Raw genomic sequence first — 20513 nt, 5'->3', positions numbered from 1 at the left:
ACCTAAGCTAGATCTCAAGTAGTAAAGCAGATTTTATGCTGTTTATCCTAGGAATAAGCATTTCAATAATGGCCTATGGACTTCTCTTTCAGGAAATTATCCAAACCTTTTTATAAACCTTGCTAAGCTAACTGATTTCACCACTTTCTCCGGCAACAAATTCCAGATTTTTATTGCACGTTATGTGAAAAAATATTTTGTCCAGTCTGTTTTAAATTTACTACAGAGTAGCATCATTGTATGCCCCCTAGTATTTTTGGAAAAAGAGTGAACAAGCAATTCACATCTTCCCTTTCCACTCCACTCAGTATTGTATAGACCTCTATCATATCACCCCTGAGTAGAGAATGACATGGGGACAAACTTTTCCCTGTCCCCGCGGGAACTCATTTTCTTGTCCCGGTGAGTTCATTTCCTGTCCCTGCCCCATTCCTGCAAGCTATGTCCTCATCTGCACATGCCTCAAAAACTTTAAAATCAAAAGTGTTTGAAGCTTGTGGGTTAAGGCAGCACTTACAGGAATGGGGCAGGGACAAGGACAGTGACAAAACTTGCTGAGACAGGACAGGGAAATTGAGTTCCTGCTAGGACGGGGTAAAACTTGCCTCGTGTCATTCTCTACCCCTGAGCCGTCTCTTCTCCAAGCTGAAAAACCCTAGCCACTTTAGCCTCTCCTCATAGGGAAGTCATCCCAAACCTTTTTATCATTTTCATCACCCTTCCCTGTACCTTTTCTAGTTTCGCTATATGTTTTTTCACATACGGTAACCAGACCTCCACACAGAATTCAAGCTGCAGCCGTACCATAGAGCGATACAAGGGCATTATAACATTTTTATTTTTGTCTTCCATTCCTTGCCTGATAATTACTAACATTCTATTTGCTTTCTTAGCTGCCACCACCGCACATTGAGCCAAGGGTTTCAAAGCATCCTCAACAATGACACCTAGATCCTATTCCTGGGCAGCAATTCCCAACATAGAGCTAGATGCACTAAAGTCAGCAATCGTCACTAAACCTGTTTTCATAGCTTTAGTGACGATCGCTTTTACCGACCCGATGCACAAAAAGGCTCACCGCATGTTTTGCCCCTCTATCACCCATTTTCTGATCTGGCCATGCAAATTAGCTAAAACCCCACGCAAAATAGCCAAGCGATTGATGCACTAACACCGCTTGGCTATGCAAAAAAAACAAACAAACCAAAAAACAGGGATTTTAGCTATACGAAAAAAAACGACAGGTCTGCCTGGATTTTTTCAGCTTTTTAGAATAGCACAGATATTTTGCGTGTGCTACACATGCAAAGCATCTGTCCCATAAAAAAAAAGGAAAAAAAGTCCCCCACCACCGATGACGGCCCTTCCCAATGACCCCAGAAGAATGCAGCTCCGGGAATCTCTCCCCCTCTCCCCCCACCATGAGAGAAAATTGGAGGGATGCCCTCCGACCAATGGAGGTCCCCTGAACCATCCCCCCTACCCTGCCAGGTTTTTTTTTTCTTTTTTTATTACCAGCAGACACACTTTTACAACTGCGAGAACACGTAAATATCTGGCTCAACTCTCTTTAAATTACTCACTGCCTGTAACAAATCCACTGCACGCAACATATATCTAAAATCACAGTCCTTATTCTCGTTCATCAGTGCGAACTCACATTCTTAGCCACATGCATTTTACCCTGTTAAGCAACTTACATTATCCTGTCTGCAACTTTTGGCAAAACAATCATGCTGACTTGCTTTACCAACCTTTCCCAGGTTTCCAACCTAAATGCTTTTTCCATCTCCCCGGGTAATTTCTCAACATCACCAATTTCTCGTTCTCTGTGTCTTGTCAGGTGTCCCCAGAGATTTTGTTTTATCAATTTGACAAGTATGGCAAAAAGTTGATTAAATTTCAAATACTAAGCCTCTGACAACAATAAAAATAAGGGTGAAGAAAACAATAAAAAATTACAAAAAAACCTCTACAAACCCAGAATTAAACATATAAGAAACAGGGAAAAAAAAAAAGAACTTCAAGGAGGAAAGGAAAGAGGACATACCCTGTTTCCCCGAATATATGACACTGTCTTATATTTTTAAAAACTCCAAAATATGCACAAGGTCTTATTTTCAGGGGGATGTCTTATTTTTCCATGAAGAAGAATACAGTACACATTTATTGCTGAAAAAAAGACATTTATTACCTGTATATGGTACAGGTCATCACAAACCAGAAAAGCTGTATCACAAACCAGAAAAAACTGTATCACAAACCAGAAAAACATTTAAGGCCCTGATTCTCCAAAAGTGCGTCCCGATTTTAGGCAGCTGTAGACGTCCTACAGCTGTCTAATCAGCCAATCGGGATGCACGTTTTTAAAAAAAAAAATGCTCCCCAGGCAGGCCGCCCGGGAGAGGCGTCCTATACTAAACGCCGATTCTGTAACCGGCGTCTTTAGAGAATCGGGTTAAATTAGACGCGGCCGCTATACTTATGGCAGCAAGGGATCTCCCTGCTGCAATATGTATAGTGGCCGCTGTCGTTGCGGCCGCCTGTCCCATCACCGACAGGAGAATGCCTAACTCCTCCTGTCGGAACCCCTCCCCCCCTCCCCCCCAAACTCGTAATCGCCGAAAGGAGGATGCCCAACTCCTCCTGTCGGAACCCCGGACCCCCCTCCCCCCAACCTCGTAATCGACGACAGGAGGATGCCCAACTCCACCTGTCGGAACCCCGGACCCTCCTCTCCCCCCAAACTCGTAATCGCCGACAGGAGGATGCCCAACTCCTCCTGTCGGAACCCCGGAACCCCCTCCCCCCCAAACTCGTAATCGCCGACAGGAGGATGCCCAACTCCTCCTGCCGGAAAGCCCAACGACCCCCCGCCCCAACTAATCTCCCTCCCCCAACTAACCTTTCAATGTTGGTCAGCTGGACGGGTCTTGCTGCCGTCCAGCCGACGGGTCTGTCTCGTGGAAATGAGACGACACGCCCCTTCCCGGCCCATCCCCACTAAATCTAAGGCCTGATTGGCCCAGGCTGTAGAAGCCTGGACCAATCAGGCCTTAGGCATAGCGGGTCCGCCCATCCCCACTAATCCTAAGGCCTGATTGGCCAAGGTGCCTAGCCTGGGCCAATCAGGCCTTAGATTTAGCGGGGATGAGCCGGGAAGGGGCGTGCCGTCTCATTTCCACGAGGCAGACCCGTCGGCTGGACGGCAGCAAGACCTGTCCAGCTGACCAACATTGAAAGGTTAGTTGGGGGAGGGAGATTAGTTGGGGCGGGGGGTCGTTGGGCTTTCCGGCAGGAGGAGTTGGGCATCCTCCTGTCGGCGATTACGAGTTTGGGGGGATGGGGTTCCGGGGTTCCGACAGGAGGAGTTGGGCATCCTCCTGTCGGCGATTACGAGTTTGGGGGGGGGAGGGGGGTCCGGGGTTCCGACAGGAGGAGTTGGGCATCCTCCTGTCGGCGATTACGAGTTTGGGGGGGAGGGGGCTCGGGGTTCCAACAGGAGGAGTTAGGCATTCTCCTGTCGGTGATGGGACAGGCGGCCGCAACAACCGCGGCCGCTATACATATTGCAGCAGGGAGATCCCTTGCTGCCTTAAGTATAGCGGCCGCGTCTAATTTAACCCGATTCTCTAAAGACGCCGGTTACAGAATCGGCGTTTAGTATAGGACGCCTCTCCCGGGCGGCCTGCCTGGGGAGCATTTTTTTTTTTTTAAACGTGCATCCCGATTGGCTGATTAGACAGCTGTAGGACGTCTACAGCTGCCTAAAATCGGGATGCACTTTTGGAGAATTAGGGCCTCGGTGTACAGAGGCTGTTCCTGGGCTTGTTTTCCTGGACAGCGGAAGCAGGAAGTTGTGTGACCACGCATACGGTACTGTACCAGTACTCTGGATCGCCAAGACATGCTTGCCAAATAGTGCCTTATTTTCGGGGGGGGGGGCCTTATATTTCACAGGTGGGGAAAAAAAGGGGGGTGTCTTACTAAAGGAGGAGGTCCTATAATGGGGGAAACACGGTAGATGGAAGAAAAGCTATAGGGCAAAGGGAAAATGTTTGGGTGTTTGTTTTGTTGCTTTGAATTTATCTAAATGGTGCTAAACCATAAGATTAGGAGAGTTAATCCAGTCCAAGCATGACTGTGTTTTGTTTTATTAGTAATCAAACTCAGTTAACATTGATTCTCCATAATTATCCAAATAAAAATTGCATTGTATTATATCAGCTTCTGCAAGCCTGCCATAACTGGCAGGGTTGAGATGTTACATCTCATGATGAAAAGCAGGACTATGTACGCTATGTATTTCCCCCTCTTGTAAGAAGAAAAAGAGGGACAGTCAACAACAACAAAAAAAATAAAAATAAAAATAAAAGAAAGAAAACACTTTCCTTATTATCTCTAGACCCATTCTGTTTAAAATAATGTATACCACTGTTTTATCTTGAATATCATGGTCATCAAGACCGACAGGAACGTTCAAATCGGGTCGAGGGGTGTACGAAGGTGGGGGCGCTGAGGGTTCCAACGGATCCGGTCCATTATCTATAGGCTCGGATAAAACAGGGCAGTTTTCCTGGACCTTCCGCCGGAGGGCCATTACATGCGCTAGGGTAGCTTTGTCCAATTGGGGTTTGAGCCAGGAAGGTTTTAGTCGGACCGTATCCAACCAACTATCTATATAAGGGAACTGATCAGGATGTCCCTCAGTGGGACTGGTGACACGGATATATACCTGACGTATAATATTCAAGTCCAGAGTACCCTCGGGGGGCCATCCTACGCCGAAAGTGGGCCATTCATATACACAAAATTTAGTGAGGGTAGAATTTGTCATCTTAGGGTCGCCATAATCGCCAGAAAAGGCGGTTGTAAAATGTTTAAGCATGATCTGAAGGGGCTCAGTGGTGCTCTGACCCATATTATACAATCTATATATGCACCCAACAAAAGTTCCAATTTCCAGAAACCAGAATCCTATATACCTCCCTGTGCTTCACAACGGATTAAGAAGTTACTAGACAGAAGAGGTAGAGACAGGATAGAGAAGGAATCAACTTCTCACTTACCAAGACAGGTCCGGTACCGGCACAACAAAACCAGGAGCCAGAAATCTGCACCGATTCGTTCCTTCTCGAGGTGCAATCCGTTGCCTTCGACGAGAAACCGTTCCTGATCAACCACCAGGCTAATGCCGGCTATTACGTGTCTCGTAGGAGGCAAGGTTTGAAATCCTCCGAGGGAGACGATCGTGCCAAACAGGCTCAAGTCTGTAGATCAAGTCCTTGTTTGGCTGCGCCAAATGAAAGTGCCTCTTTGGATAAGGTACCTCCGTCAGTAGTGCAGAGACTTGAGCCAGAGACTGAGGAGATGAAAAAAAGGCTTTTATTACAAGCATATATGCTGGACCTCTGAACAGAACTAGCTATATAAAACAGAGGACCCCGAGAGTCTCGGACACAAAGGTTATATAGGGTCCTAGTCAGTCCAAACTGGTATAACCAGCTCTGGCCAAAAAGGTAAGAGCAGAGAGAAAAACAAAGCCATAAATCCATCCTATAGTCTATACATCAAAGCTAGCTAACAGCAGCATCCTGTTGCCCCCTGGCCGTGACTGGTACCAAGGCAGATACAAAGAACAGGCCTACATACAGTACTGTGATATCTCAAAACAATAATATGGAGTCTCAGGTTGCTGTTTTTAGTTTTACAACCCACTGATCTAAGATGGAGTTTCTTCATATACACCGTGACCCAGTTATAGCAGCTGGCTAGGGATCCTTCAATTAACTTGTCTCTTCTTTGATATTTCTAGGCCGTAGATGGTAAAAGTCTGTATTATCCTAGGTTCCAAATGCTGAAGTTGCCTTTCAAGCTCACTACAGCCTATCTAACCATCCCGTTGTTTGCAGGATTTCTACCGTAAAGTCTGGCCAGCAACATCCTCATGTTCCATATTAGTGGAGTTCACATTGATGCCCATCCCAGCCCACCCTACACCGAATCACCACATATGGGATACAGCCCATGCAGGTCTGTCCAATACCAGCCTTATGTAACCAGGGTTAAAAGTTTAAAAGTTACTTGAGTGTGAAAAACAGGGTTTAAAGAAGATTTTGAAGGGTTTTTGAAGCAGAGAGGATCTGGAATGTATGAACTGTGTTTTTTTCCTATTTTGAGAGGTTTGGTTTGTGTATCTTTTGTATTGGTGCAATTTTGGTATGTTGCTGATTTCCTACACAGGTTTGCGGACCTCATGCAGAGGTCAGCATCAGCTGTCTGAACATTTTAACTGTCAGATTTGATAGTTGGGAGGGTGACTTGGATCTGTGTGTAGGTGTTTTGGTTTCTGTGCCTTGTGAGAAGGTAATTATGGTGGTTTTTATTTGAGTTTGTGAAGGATTGTGAAATTCTGGTTAAGGTCTGAAGTTTGGTATTGATGCTGGTAATTGTTTGAGAGTCTGAAGAGATTTTTTTGTGCTGTTCTGTGAAAATCTTCTGGGAAATGTTTGAGTGGTGCTGATTTTGGGAGGAGATTTTATGAAAGGTTATGTGACTGATTCATGTGAAATGTTGTGATAAACCATTAGTGAAGGAAAGTTTGTAAACTGTTTTGGAAACCTTTTTCTGAGAATATCTGCTGTAAAGTTTATTGAGAATTTTATTTTTTTATGTGTTTGATTTGAGATATAGGAAATTCTGGGAAGGAAAATAGTATAGGGAACATTAATTATCTGGGGTTTTTTTCTAGCTTAGAAAATATGTTAGGTATTCATAGGGTTTCTAGATGTAGGATAGGGTTTTCCCTTATTGATTTGTTTTAGTTAGAGTAGTAGGTTGGTTTCAGGAAGAGAGAGTCTGCTAGCAACAGCGCGCCAACGTGGTACCCTTACATAGAAAGGACTTAAAGCCTCAAATACCCTAACCTGAAAAACCTCTAAGAACTATACAGAGGAGAAGTAGAATTTTTTTGTCTAGATTTGATATACAGCATTTGTTTATTAAATTTTATTTCTATATTAAATTTTGAATCTTTAGTGCTTTTTTATATCTATTTTGTTTATGGTTTAATTAACATTTTTTATTTCCAGGTTACATTACATTTTATTATTATATTCATTATTATTTTTTTATGTAATTCACTCTTTCTCCTGGGGAAAGGTATCAATTTAACCCTCGGTGTTCATGACTACAAAATAAATCTTATTTCAAGAGGGATACCTTTTATCTCAGTCTGAGGAGGAGGAGGTTACACTTAGTATCTTTCGTCTTATGGGACCTTCGTCCACCAGAGGGCATCCGCTGAAAATCAGGGGAGGGAAATTTCATGGGGACTCCAGAAAGTATTTCTTCACTGAGAGGGTGGTCGATCACTGGAATGAACTCCCACGGCAGGTGATTGAGGCCAACAGCGTGGCAGATTTCAAAAATAAATGGGATATTCATGTGGAATCTCTAATGAGGTAAGGGCAGGAGGTTGGTGAGCAAACTCATGGGGGAAGGGTCACTGGAGTGGGCAGACTTGATGGGCTTTGGCCCTTTTCTGCCGTCATTTTCTATGTTTCTATTTAGTTCTTCATTTACATCCTTTGTTTTCTAATTAGAGATACTCTATTTTTATCCCATGCTTTTTTGAATTCCATCACCGTTTTCCTCTACACCACTTCCCTTGGGAGGGCATTCCAAGCATCTACCACCCTCTCCATGAAGAATTTCCTAACATTGCTCCTAAGTCTTCCTCCCTATGGACCAAAGGTGTCAAATGTTGGTCCTCAAGGGCCGCAATCCAGTCAGGTTTTCAGGATTTCCCCAATGAATATGCATGAGATCTATTTGCATTCACTGCTTTCAATGTAGGCTAATAGATCTCATGCATAATCATTGGGGAAATCCTGAAAACCCAACTGGATTGCAGCCCTCAAGAACCGACATTTGACATCCCTGCTGTGGACGTCTGGAAGTGGAATTGCAATGTGATCGGTATCTTTTAGAATCTCTTTGGGTCAAAGAGCCCTAAGAACCTTGATGAAACCGTGGGAGGGACAACAGTATTACGATTCCCTCCTGAAAGACACCGAGACTTGTTTTCAGGAAGAGACTTAGGGTGGCGATCCACCCCTCTGGCCATGAGATCATCCAGACCTTTACTAGAAAGTAGCTGACCCTGAAAGGGGAGTCTGATCAGAGTTGCTTTAGAGGCAGGATCACCTGCACGATGATGGATCCAAAGAGTCCGATGTGCTGACATTGCATAAGTCAAGACCTTACAGAGAACTCATATGATGATATCATAGAGGGCATCATCATATAATCCACACCTTCCATCACCAGCTGGGGACAGATATCCTCCTCTGTAGAGGGCACTCGGCGCCATCTTGTGCGACATGCAGCCTTGATACCTGAGAAAGCCACATCAAAAGGCTTTTTCAAGATATTGTCCACTCTGCAAGCTTGGGAGTAGAGAATGACACGGGGCTTTGAGGCTTGTGCAAATGAGGACAGAGCTTGCAGAAACGGGGCAGGGACAGGAAAAGAACATGCCAGGACAGGATGGGAAAATGAGTTCCCATGGGGATGAGGAAAAAATTGTCCCTGTGTCATTCTCTATTTGGGAGTCTTTAAGCATCACACCTCCATCACTAGAAGGGCCATGCGCTTGGAAACTTGCGCCACTGCAGAATCCCCCTTGGACTGCTAAAAAACCCAAATTGTTGAAATTCAGGAGTCACAGGATAAAACCTAGACATAGCTTCAGTAGCTGGAAAGAACTCTTGAGAGCATCCCATTGCACAGTAACCAAGCCTGTGAACCCCGCATATGCTTGAAAAAAGGAGGTCAGAGCATCAGAGTGACTCAAGACCTAACACTTCGATGTAGAAGGTTGAGATTCCAATTTGAGCTCTTTCATGGCTTCATGGCATCTGTGATGAAATTGCAGAAAGATAAGACTTGAAGAGCCTGCAGATGGAAGGGTCCTCACCCAGATCTGAACTTGCAAAGGTCATCAGCATCATCCAGTTTGGAAGCAGTGTCAGGACACAGGATAGGTATAATATCCCTATGAAATCTAAGGTAATCTGAGTCCATGGAAGCCGGCATAAATAAACCCTACAAAGGGGCATCACCAATGAAGAGACCTGGTTTGAAGAAGGAGATGCATTTACCTGCCACCTCAAATGAGCTGGGTTCGTGGAATATGCTCGCCACAAGAGCTGAGCAGCATCCGGAGAAAACACACCATCCTGGGGCAGCTGCTGGGCCTGACTGAATCGCTGGCGCTGCTAGGAAGAAGTACCCCTAGTCGGTGTGCAAGCCCTTGGCACAACTATCAAAAACGGACATTGGGAGGGATTTTCTGCCCAGAGCCCGGACCCATGCCAGCTCCTCAGCCCTCAAGGACTCAGAGGAAGCTAGGCCCAAAGCTCCCACCCTCTCCCCGCCAGCATGCTGAAGCATGGGGTACATGGACGCTTCTCTGCCAGCAATCTGGTGCAATCCAAAACATGTGGGCAACAGATTAGGGGCTAAGGAGTCCATCCTTACCGATTTTAAGCAAAAATCAAGGAGGCAGAATTTAAGCTTAGAAAAAAAGAATGATAAAAATCCAAGATGGCTTCCGCCAGTGAATTTGCGCTTAAACAACAAAAACAATTTTCAAATATAAAAAAATAGTGATTTGGAGTTTGGGGAGATGGGAGACCTGAACCCTACCCTCAGAAACCCTTTAAAACGACATGTTTTACAGACCATTCCTGATGCTCCAAAAGGAAATAAAGGAAGTGTATTCACAATCACTGAAATACCTTGCCGGTCAGCTCTTTCTACTGCAGTCAAATGGAGGAAAATGATTTTCTGCTTCAGAAATTCTCCAAAAGGACCCAGCTTTAAGATCTTCAGACCGAAACCTGTCCCCTTGGAATCTCTCCACGTGACTGGGGGTGGGAAACACAGCCTGCGCCCTGAAACCCCAAAGGTCTATTACTCAGGAAGCACCCAGCTTGCGCTTAAACCTCTGACAAGGTCAGAAGGCAAGCTAGCTCCCAGGTGGACAGACTCTGAGAAAGGTGGCACATAGCAGGCTGGCTCCACAGGTCCACCGATTTCTCTGTGAAGCAATGAAGCTCCATGGAAAATGTTTGCTTTCTTTTGGTTGAAGACCATAGTAGAGAGTTGCGTGGGGACAGAAATCAAACCCGTCCCTGCCCATCCCTGGTAGAATCAAACCCGTCTCAGTCCATCCCCGCTAGGAGTCAAACCCGTCCCCGCTGGAATCAAATACGTCCACATCCGTCCCTATAAACTTCAGAAGTAGTTATTTCATTTAATTTTGCTACTGAATTAAAGGCTGTGGTAGAGACCCATTTACAAATAAGCAAAGACACTTTATTAATTTGGAAATACTAATACATACATTCTTTGTAAACGGGTTTTTACCAGAGCCTCTAATGTAAATATAAAATATAAATACTCAGCTGATGAGGTCCCCCAAGCTGAGGACTTCCTCTGCAGTTGGCCGGGGGTCCCTTTTGCCAAGCTTGGCAGGCAGAAGAGCATCCCTAAGTCACAGATGCTGGCACCTCAGTGGCTCATCGATATTGCCAGCGACTGCTGCACTTGGTAGAGGGGAGTTCTGACCGTCTCTAGAGGAGGTCTCTGCTAGCGATGCTTGGGGATCCCCACCAGCCACTGCAAGAGTTAGCAAGTACTTCAGCACTGTAGAAATAAAACCAGAAATGCATTTCCTTTTCTTTTGAACACAATACAAAGACATCTGCTATATACATTTCCCAAAGCTAACATATTTTAGTCAATAAATTCTGGTTTTTTTACCTTTGTTGTCTGGAGATTTATTTTTCCATCAAGTTGGTCCCAGTTTCTTTTTTCCGCTTTCCCATCTTCTGTAAATTCTTCTGTTGCTGTCCATTGGTTCCTCCTACCATGATCCAGCATTTATCCCTTTCTCATCTTTCGTGCCTGCCCACCAGCCCCATGCTCAACATTTCTCCTTCTGTTCTATCACCCCTCTCCAGCACCATGCCACATCTCTCCCTCCATTCATCTCTCCCTCCATTCCCTTTACCACTGTCCAACATTCCTCCCTCTTGCATCCCTTTCCACCACATTTCTCACTCTCATCTTTCTCTTCCCTATCATCTGTACCTCACTCCCTCCCTATGACCAAAAATTCTCCTTTCTTCCATTCCCCGTGTACATGACCATCTCTCTTTCCCTCTCACTGACACACCCACACCCAATTCTCCCTTTCTCTTTCCTCCCCCAACTCAGCATCTCTTTCCCTCCCTTCCTCCATCCTCTCTCCCAAGTTCGTGCCTTCTGTGTCCAAAAACGCACTCCCTACCCCCTTCTGTGTCCAGCGTTTGCATCCCATGTTCGACCCCTTCTGTCCCATGTTTGCCTCCCACTTTCAACCCCTTCTGTGTCCTGCGTTTGACCCCTTCTGTGTCCCACGTTTGTCTCACACGTTCAACCCCCTTTGTGTCCCGCGTTTGCTTGCCAATTGCATAGTTGGCCCTGGCTGTGGTCATCAACAAATAAATTCTATGTGTCTCCTTCATCCCACTATCCGAGGCAGGGACTAGGCAGCTGCCTAACCCACTATAATAAAGGGAGGGGGTTACACACCATCATAGGGATGGGCTGTCATGGAAATGTCAATGATATCCTATGTTTGCATGCTATTAACGAACAAAAGCAAGCAGAAAAAAAAAAAAAATCAAATTTCATGGTTTTTCATTTGATAATTCCTGAAACAGCAATGCACTATTTTGAAAGATGCTCTCTTTTTATAATAGCACGTCCATTCATACCATTGTGCATGTGTGAACAACCACTAACCATGAAACACATAAAACTAATACAATATTTTCAGAAATTACACAACCCGAAAAGTTTTCCTTTTCATTAGGCTAACAGTAAGTGAATTAACAGGGAAGAAGCATGACTTCACTAGAGCTTTTATTGAGCTAGGCCACATAGTAATCAACACCTCAAAGCAGCTATTTTCCCATTTTCATCCTTCAAAAACGTTCCTTTATTCTTTGCTTTCCCCCATTTCTCTCTTCCACATCTTACTAGAAAAACATTAGCCCGCAGGCTTTTATTTTCATGGGCTCCTCGCCCACGGGTTACCATTGCCTGCCTCTTTCTCTTCTTTGTCTCTCATCACCAAATTTACAAAAAAAACCCATTCCTAAGCAGATGCCACCTCCGGCTTCACCCCTGCCCCTCTGTGTCAGCGCCACAGTAGATTCGGCAAGAAATTGACTACACTGCAATCGACCGCAGCAAAAGGATTCACCTGATCCATCGAGCGAATCGATTTCTGTCAAATGGAGTCCTTGCGAGGAAGAGAGAGCCACGCTGACGTCACCTCCACCATTTTAAGCAAAGAAATTTTTAAAAAAAAGGAAATTTTTTTTTTAACAAAAAAGGAGAGGAGGAGAAGCTGGTAGGGCGAAGTGGGGGGACGGGAATGTCAGTGGGCTGCCCTGCACGCTGCACTTGACTGACGCGAAGCTCTCCCTCCGACATCAGCTCTGACGTTGGGGGAAGACTTCCGGTTGGCTACGTGTACGTGCTGAAGGCAGGAAAAAATGAACCTCTTGGCTCGAGCTGCCTCCAACCCTGCGGGATTCCTGAGACCATGAGGGGAGTCCCCATGGAATCCCTGCGACCCAAGGGGGGAACCCATGGGATCCCCGTGGGTTCCTCAGGATTTCCATCTTCCCTGTGCAGCTCTATAGACCATAGCAAGGGCTCTCATGGCACCCAAGTCACTGAAAACTATCTTTAATCAAAAAAATAAGAAAAAATGCAGAGCAGATCAGATAAGAAAGATTTCTGCATGGATCACTTTCAGAAATTGAAACTGCAGGGGGCTCTGTCTCTCTCTCAGTAGTAGGAGGAGCACATGGTGAGAAAAGTGTGTGGATTTAAGAACATAAGAATTGCCGCTGCTGGGTCAGACCAGTGGTCCATCGTGCCCAGCAGTCCGCTCACGCGGCAGCCCTCTGGTCAAAGATCAGCGCCCTGAGACTAGCCCTACCTGCATACGTTCTGGTTAAGCAGGAACTTGTCTAACTTCATCTTGAATCCCAGGAGGGTGTTTTCCCCCATGACAGACTCCGGAAGAGCGTTCCAGTTTTCTACCACTTTCTGGGTGAAGAAGAACTTCCTTATGTTCGTACTGAATCTATCCCCTTTCAATTTTAGAGAGTGCCCTCTCATTCTCCCTACCTTGGAGAGGGTGAACAACCCGTCCTTATCTACTAAGTCTATTCCCTTCAGTACCTTGAATGTTTCGATCATGTCCCCTCTCAATCTCCTCTGTTCGAGGGAGAAGAGGCCCAGTTTCTCTAATCTTTCGCTGTACGGCAACTCCTCCAGCCCCTTAACCATCTTAAGTTGCTCTTCTCTGGACCCTTTCAAGTAGTACCGTGTCCTTCTTCATGTACGGTGACCAGTGCTGGATGTAGTACTCCAGGTGAGGGCGCACCATGGCTCAGAACAGCGGTATGATAACCTTCTCTGCAAGCCCCAGAACGCAGGAATACATTGGACACTTGCGTATAGAATCCAGAAGGGACGTGCTAGAATTAACAATTTACCTGGTAGTGGACAATTTTATTTATTAATTGACATAAGAATCTGAATATGTATCTGGGGGGAGGGGTTTGGTTTAACTTCCATGGACAAATGTGCTAATTCTAATCTGCATCCGTTGGTGGGTTTTTGTGGATGCAGAACGTTTATACTTAACCCATGAGAACTGCTATATTATATCAGACCAAAGATCCATGAAGGTCATGCATTAAGTGTTTCATGTATGCATCACCTGTCTAGTGTGTCTCAACCAAAGAATAGGTTGAGACACTGCTGTAGAGTATTTCAAAACAATAATAAAATGACTAAAAGTTGGTCTGCTTTTTATCATCACCATGTGCTGGTAATTCTTAACAATAATTTTATCAAGAGGGGGTTGTTACAGTGACACTGCCCAAATTCAGTCCCTTTTCTCCTGTTACTCCAGATCCACCCATCTTCTCTTCTACAAATTAATCCCCAAGTGTATTTATATTGGATAAATTAGTGTTTCCAGGCAGACCTACTACCACAATGCACGATGTAAGCACAGCATCCAGGATAGCCTGTCCTCTTTTGTAGTTCAAATACTTTTTCTGGCCATGATAATAGTTATTCAGTTTTAGCAAATATTTCCCAAATATCTGTTTTGTGACACTTGCTTTTAAAGTTCTTGACTCTGTTCACCAGTGAACCAACGCGATTTGCGAATATTTTGCAAGATGAGCAAAACACTCGAGCAAACTTTAACTCTCAAAACGAGCGTTGACTCAATCAGTGAGCTTGTCACCCCACCCCACCCTGGGAACCGGCTTGTCTCCCTCCCGCGGCCAACCCCCAAACCCTTACCTCCAGGGAACACCGGCATGTCCTATGCTAGGCTGCTGCGGGGCCTTGGGCATCTGCGCAGCTCAAGGCCTTCTGGCTCCCATAGAACATCGCGGCAGGCTCTTTCAGAACCGGCACACGTATGTCCTATGGGTTGGTGCATGCCAGTGTCCGCTGGAGATATGGGTTTGGGGGTGGGCTGCGGGAGGGAGAGAAGCCGGTTCCCGGGGTGGGGTGTGAAGGTGCTGCTAAACCTCCAATGTAATTTGAATGATCTCACACCGACAACCCAACTGCTGTATATCAATATAATAAAACCCTAGCCACGCATGCGCACTCTGAACTGCGTGCTTCCATGATCTGTAGGTCTGTGGCTGCAGGAGTGCGCATGCGCGCCTAGGTGTGACAGTGGCTGGCAGAGAATCTGTACGCGGGACTCCCTGCTCTTCAGCTCCTCCAGGCAGTGGCAGACCAAACAGGACCCGATCGCGGAACCCAAAGTAATGTTCTGACCAAAGTTATTTTTAAGTTCTAAGCCGCGAGCGGCGGCTCCTCTCACGAGCCGCACCTGCGTCGGAGAAGGCTTCCAACGCAGGCAGGGATCGTGAGAGAAGCCGCTACTGCGGTTTAGAACTTAAAAATAACTTCGGTCAGAACTAAGGGAGTCAAGGCCCCAATTGTAACGGTCGGCGTCGGCGTCTTCGCCCCTCTCTCAGGCACACCCGAACCCCCGTTCAGCCTCCCATCCGACCCTCCCTTCCCACGGTCTGGCCGGCTCCCTTAGTCCCTTGCCGCCGCCCCTCTTCCCTTCCTGTGGTCCCGACAAATGTCCTGATTCCAGCAGTGGCCGCAGCACTCTAAACATGCTGCTTCGCGGCCTTCTACTGCCCCGATTTGCTCTGCCCGATACTGCAGAGCAAATCGGGGCAGTAGAAGGCCGAGAAGCAGCGTGTTTAGAGTGTTGCGGCCGCTGCTGGAGTCAGGACGTTTGTCGGGACCAAGGGAAGGGGGCAGCAAGGGACTAAGGGAGCCGGCCAGATTGCAGGAAGGGAGGGTCGGATGGGAGGGAAAGGGGGCTGCTTTGGGGGAGGGGTGTGCTGAGAGGCAGACAGCTTTGCTTGGGAGGGGAGACAGAAGAGGGGCCACGGAGAGACAGTCAGGGAGGAACTGGAGGAGGAGAGGGAAAGGGGGCTGCTTTGGGGAAGGGGTGTGCTGGGAGGCAGACAGCTTTGCTTGGGGAGGGAGACAGAAGGGGGGCCACGGAGAAACAGTCAGGGAGGAACTGGAGGGGGAGAAGCAAAGGAGGCTGCTTTGGGGGAGGGGTGTGCTGGGAGGCAGACAGCTTTGCTTGGGGGGGGAAGACAGAAGGGGGCCACGGAGAGACAGTCAGGGAGGAACTGGAGGGGGGAGAGGGAAAGGTGGAGGCTTTGGGGGATGGGTGTGCTGGGAGGCAGACAGCTTTGCTTGGGGGGAAAACAGTAGGGGGGCCACGGAGAGACAGTCAGGGAGGAACTGGAGGGGGAGAGGGAAAGGGGGCTGCTTTCTAGCACCCGTTACTGTAACAGGCTTTAACACTAGTAATATATGTTTAATAGTAATAAATAAAAGACAGCTTCTATAAAAATAGTATCTAAATAGGATATAGTATTAGCAAGTTAGGCTAAAAATCCATTCTGAAGCATAAGTCACCAGGTATGCTACTTTTATACTCTAGCACAGTAGCCTAAAGTCAAGAATACTACCTGGTTACAAATAACATACTCACTTTCTATTGGATTGTCATGTTTGTCATTTCTGTTGATTATATGGTATACATATTGGTCATTGAGTCATATTGAAGCATGATGTCACCTGGTGTCAAATATGACTTCTCTATTTCTCATGACAATGTATTTTTAATGCTAAGGTCAATAATTCCTGAGAGTGGGCCCCTCTCCCTCCTAGGCTTGATTGTAGATCTATCAGCGCTTTTCACCTGCGGTTAGTATGACTTCTGGTAAGTCATTTTGACCTAGATTCATGTGGTTTGGTTTTCTTCTTGTAAGTCATTTTGACCTAAATTTATTTGGTTTGGGTTTCTTTTTGTGACTCAAGCACTTTCTTGGAAAGTCCCAGAATATCTAATGCTGTCACAGTCAGCAGGTGTTTGCCAGTTTCTAGGGCAAAGATGCACAAAAACATATTATTTGTGCTGACAGAGAGAGATATGAGTTCTTGCATTGTTCATCAGGCTTCAATTCAGCAACTCAGTATCTCTCAAATATTTCTTCTGGGGTCTCATGGGGGTCTTCACCTTCATTCTCACGAAGGTCTTCCTTATTTTCCCTCAGGTGGTTGGAAACGAGCAGCACCAGTGGCCTCGGGGGATGGTGGTGGTCTGTTTTTGGGATGTGGAACGAATCATCCGAGTTACCCTTACTTCCTATGGGGAAACTCGCTTTGATATATGAGCACTTTGGTTTACGAGCTTGCTTCTGGAACGAATTATGCTCGCAAACCAAGGTATCACTGTATATATATATTTCTTTTTTCTTATGGCTTATTGACTTACTTTCTGTGCATTTAAGTACAGTGACGTAGCAGCCAGTCTACTTTAACAACTGTGAAAGTAAATTTTACATGCAAACTTTTAGCCAACTCTTAAAACAGAACCTCTTTTTTTAAAACCAGGTATTTCGAGACCAGATATTTTGATTCAGCAGATTAATTTTCATGTTACAAATTTAAAGTGAAAACCAGAAAAACGTAAGCCTCAAAAACTGCAGATTACCTTCTAGAAACTGATCCAATGCATGGTTTGTATAGCATACCACAAGGATGGGGCTTTGTCCACTGGATTGCCACACGTGTGAATTAGCAAGGAGAGCCTTGACGATCTTCAAGCCAAGGTAAGTTTTTCCTAGAGAGAGCATATTATCAAAAATAATGAGGATGGAATAACCGACTGTTTCTCTGAATTTTTGGATTGCATTCTGACAAGTTTAGTCTGAATCTGAAGGGCATATGCCACTGAATACCTCCTTAAAGCTGTTTCTCATATATACCGTATTTTCACATAGATAACGCGCACCCGTTTAAAACGCGCTCACGGGTATAGCGCGCGGGAAACTGAAATATATGTAAAAAAATTTTGTATATCGCGCACAAATGTATATCGCGCATGCTGCCCGACTCTCCCGTCGCTGCCCGGCTCTCCTTCCGCCCACCCCAACTCTCCTCTGGCCACCCTGACTCTCCTTTCGCCCGCCCCGACTCTCCTCTCCCCCTTGAAGTCCTGTCCCCACCCTGAAAGCTTGATGCCCCCCCCGATGTCCGATTCACCCCCCCCCCCCGCAGGACCGCTCGCACCCCCACCCTGAAGGACTGCTCGCACCCCCACAGCCTCCTGACCCCCACCCCCCATCATGTAGAAGCACCTACCAGTGTCCTGCTGCTTCCTCTTGGCGGTCCCGGCCCTTCTGTAAGCCCAGCGTCTGCGCTGCTTCCTCTTCTGGCGGTCCTGCCCTTTCTCTGAAGTCAAGCCCTCTTGCCCCACCGACTCCCCGACAATATCGAGCCAGGAGGGAGCCCAAGCCCTCCTGGCTCTGGCGACCCCCCCCCCCCCCCCCGCTAGTTGTTCGGGCCAAGAGGGAGCCCAAACCCTCCTGGCCACGGCGACCCCCTACACCCACCCCGCACTACATTACGGGCAGAAGGGATCCCAGGCCCTCCTGCCCTCGACGCAAACCCCCCTCCCCCCAATGACCGCCCCCCCAAGAACCTCCGACCGCCCCCCCAGCCGATCCGCAACCCCCCTGGCCGACCCCCCTGACACCCCCCACCCCCCTTCCCCGTACCTTTGTGTAGTTGGCCGGACAGACGGGAGCCAAACCCGCCAAACCCGGTTGGGCCCAACCCGACCATGTGCCCAAGGCCCCGCCCCCAGGAGGGACCTAAGGCTCCCGGGCCTATTCTGATTGGCCCAGGCGCCTTAGGCCCCACCAGTAGGCAGAGCTTTGGGACGGATGGGCCAATCCGGCCTCATTCCGTCGTTGGCTGCTTGCCGGACAGGCGGGTTTGGCTCCCGTCTGTCCGGCCAACTACACAAAAGTACGGGGAAGGGGGATGGAGGTGTCGTGGGGGTCGGCCAGGGGGGTCGCGGGTCGGCTGGGGAGGCAGTCGGAGGTTCTTGGGGGGGGGGCGGTCTTGGGGGGAGGGGGGTTTGCGTTGAGGGCAGGAGGGCCTGGGATCCCTCCTGCCCGTAATGTAGTGCGGGGTGGGGGTAGGGGGTCGCCGTGGCCAGGAGGGTTTGGGCTCCCTCCTGGCCCGATATTGTTGGGGAATCGGCGGGGCAAGAGGGCTTGGGCTCCCTTTTGCCCCGATCGTGTCGGGGAGTCGGGGGGGCAAGAGGGCTTGAGCTCCCTCTTGCCCCGATCGTGTCGGGGGTGCCGCAGTTGGCTGGGGCAAGAGGGCTTGAGCTCCCTCTTGCCCCGATCGTGTCAGGGAGTCGGGGAGTCGGCGGGGCAAGAGGGCTTGACGTCAGAGAAAGGGCGGGACCGCCGGAAGAGGAAGCAGCGCAGGCGCAGGGCTCACAGAAGGGCCGGGACCGCCAAGAGGAAGCAGCAGGACACCGGTAGGAGCATCTACATGATGGGGGGGGGGTCGGGAGGCTGTGGGGGTGCGAGCGGTCCTTCAGGGTGGGGGTGCGGGTGGGAGTGCGTGCGAGCGGTCCTTCGGGGTGGGGGTGCGGGTGCATGCGAGCGGTTCTGCGGGGGGGTGAATAGGACGTTGGGGGGGGAACTATGTAAAAAAAATTTTCTACAACGCGCTCACGCGTATAACGTGCAAGGTTATGCACGGTTTGTAAAAATCGTGTATAACGCATGCGTTATATGCGTGAAAATACGGTAATCCTCCTAGGACACATGTCAATGTGCAATCAAAATGCTTTTTAAATTCTTTCTAAATGCTCATTATTCAGTGCAATAATTGTGACAGCTTAGACAGGCCATCTAAATGGTTTAGAGCAGGGGTCTCAAAGTCCCTCCTTGAGGGCCGCAATCCAGTCGGGTTTTCAGGATTTCCCCAATGAATACGCATGAGATCTATGTGCATGTACTGCTTTCAATGCATATTCATTGGGGAAATCTTGAAAACCCGACTAGATTGCGGCCCTCAAGGAGGGACTTTGAGATCCCTGGTTTAGAGCTTTCCTCATCTTCATTAGTTCTTTTTTTATTATTAAATATTCATTTTAAAACATACACAAAGTGCATACAGAAATACAACAATTGGCACCAAATAACAGCACTTATTACTAACAAATAATAATATAGACATCTTCCCCCCCTCCTCCTTCCCTCCCAACCCAAATGTGTATAAAACTCAATAAAATGTAAGCCTTGGACTATTAATTGGTGGATACATAACGTGACCATTTTTTTTTTTTTCCAAAACGGGACAGGACCCCCCAGATCCATTCCCGGATCCCATTAAATACAGTGCAAAATATAGACAGCAGATATAAATTCTCAAAAGTGACACATTTTGCTCACTAAATTTAAATTAAAATCATTTTTCCTACCTTTATCTGGTGATTTCATGACTCTCTGGTTGCATTTCCTTCTGATTGTGCATCCTCTCTTTCATTTCTTTCTCTTTCTTTCTGCCTCCCTGCCCCCCCAAGCCACCCTGCTTCCCTGACACAGCCTGCTTCCCCTGGCCCCCAACAAGCCAAGCCACCCTGCTTCCCCGACGCAGCCTGCTTCCCCTGCCCCCCGACAAGCCAAGCCAGCCTGCTTCCCCAACGTACCCTAGCCAAGCCACTCTGCTTCCCTGACCCAGCAACATCAAGGCGCATGCAGCGACTGCATTGCACAAGCACTAGGCTTACAAGTCTTCTCTCCGCCCCCTCCCCCGACGTCAATTCTGACGTCGAAGAGGAAGTTCCGGGCCAGCCAATCGCTGCCTGGTTGGCCTGGAACTTCCTCTCCAACATCAGAATTGATGTTGGGGGAAAGGCTTGTGCATTCGCTGCTGCAAGCATCTGATCTGTTTCTGCGTCGGCGAAGCAAGGAGAAGCGTTACCTGTAGATCAGTGTTCT

The 20513-nt window shown here is 47.5% G+C and overlaps 1 protein-coding gene across 4 annotated transcripts in view; it reads right to left on the bottom strand.

Moving 5' to 3' along the window:
* Positions 1-20513, bottom strand: part of LOC117353586 (NFX1-type zinc finger-containing protein 1-like) — a 299791-nt gene that overhangs the window by 180677 nt on the left and 98601 nt on the right. For all 4 annotated transcript variants that reach the window (XM_033929706.1, XM_033929708.1, XM_033929705.1 and 1 more), the window contains one exon: positions 17201-17329. In XM_033929706.1, the coding sequence (XP_033785597.1) occupies positions 17201-17329 (129 nt within the window). The remainder of the gene's footprint in view (positions 1-17200; positions 17330-20513) is intronic.

The sequence above is a fragment of the Geotrypetes seraphini genome, chromosome 2, assembly GCF_902459505.1.
Source record: "Geotrypetes seraphini chromosome 2, aGeoSer1.1, whole genome shotgun sequence".
Lineage (NCBI taxonomy): Eukaryota > Metazoa > Chordata > Amphibia > Gymnophiona > Dermophiidae > Geotrypetes > Geotrypetes seraphini.
The sequence above is the reverse complement of the archived record's forward strand: the minus strand, read 5'-3'. Positions and strand labels throughout refer to the sequence as shown.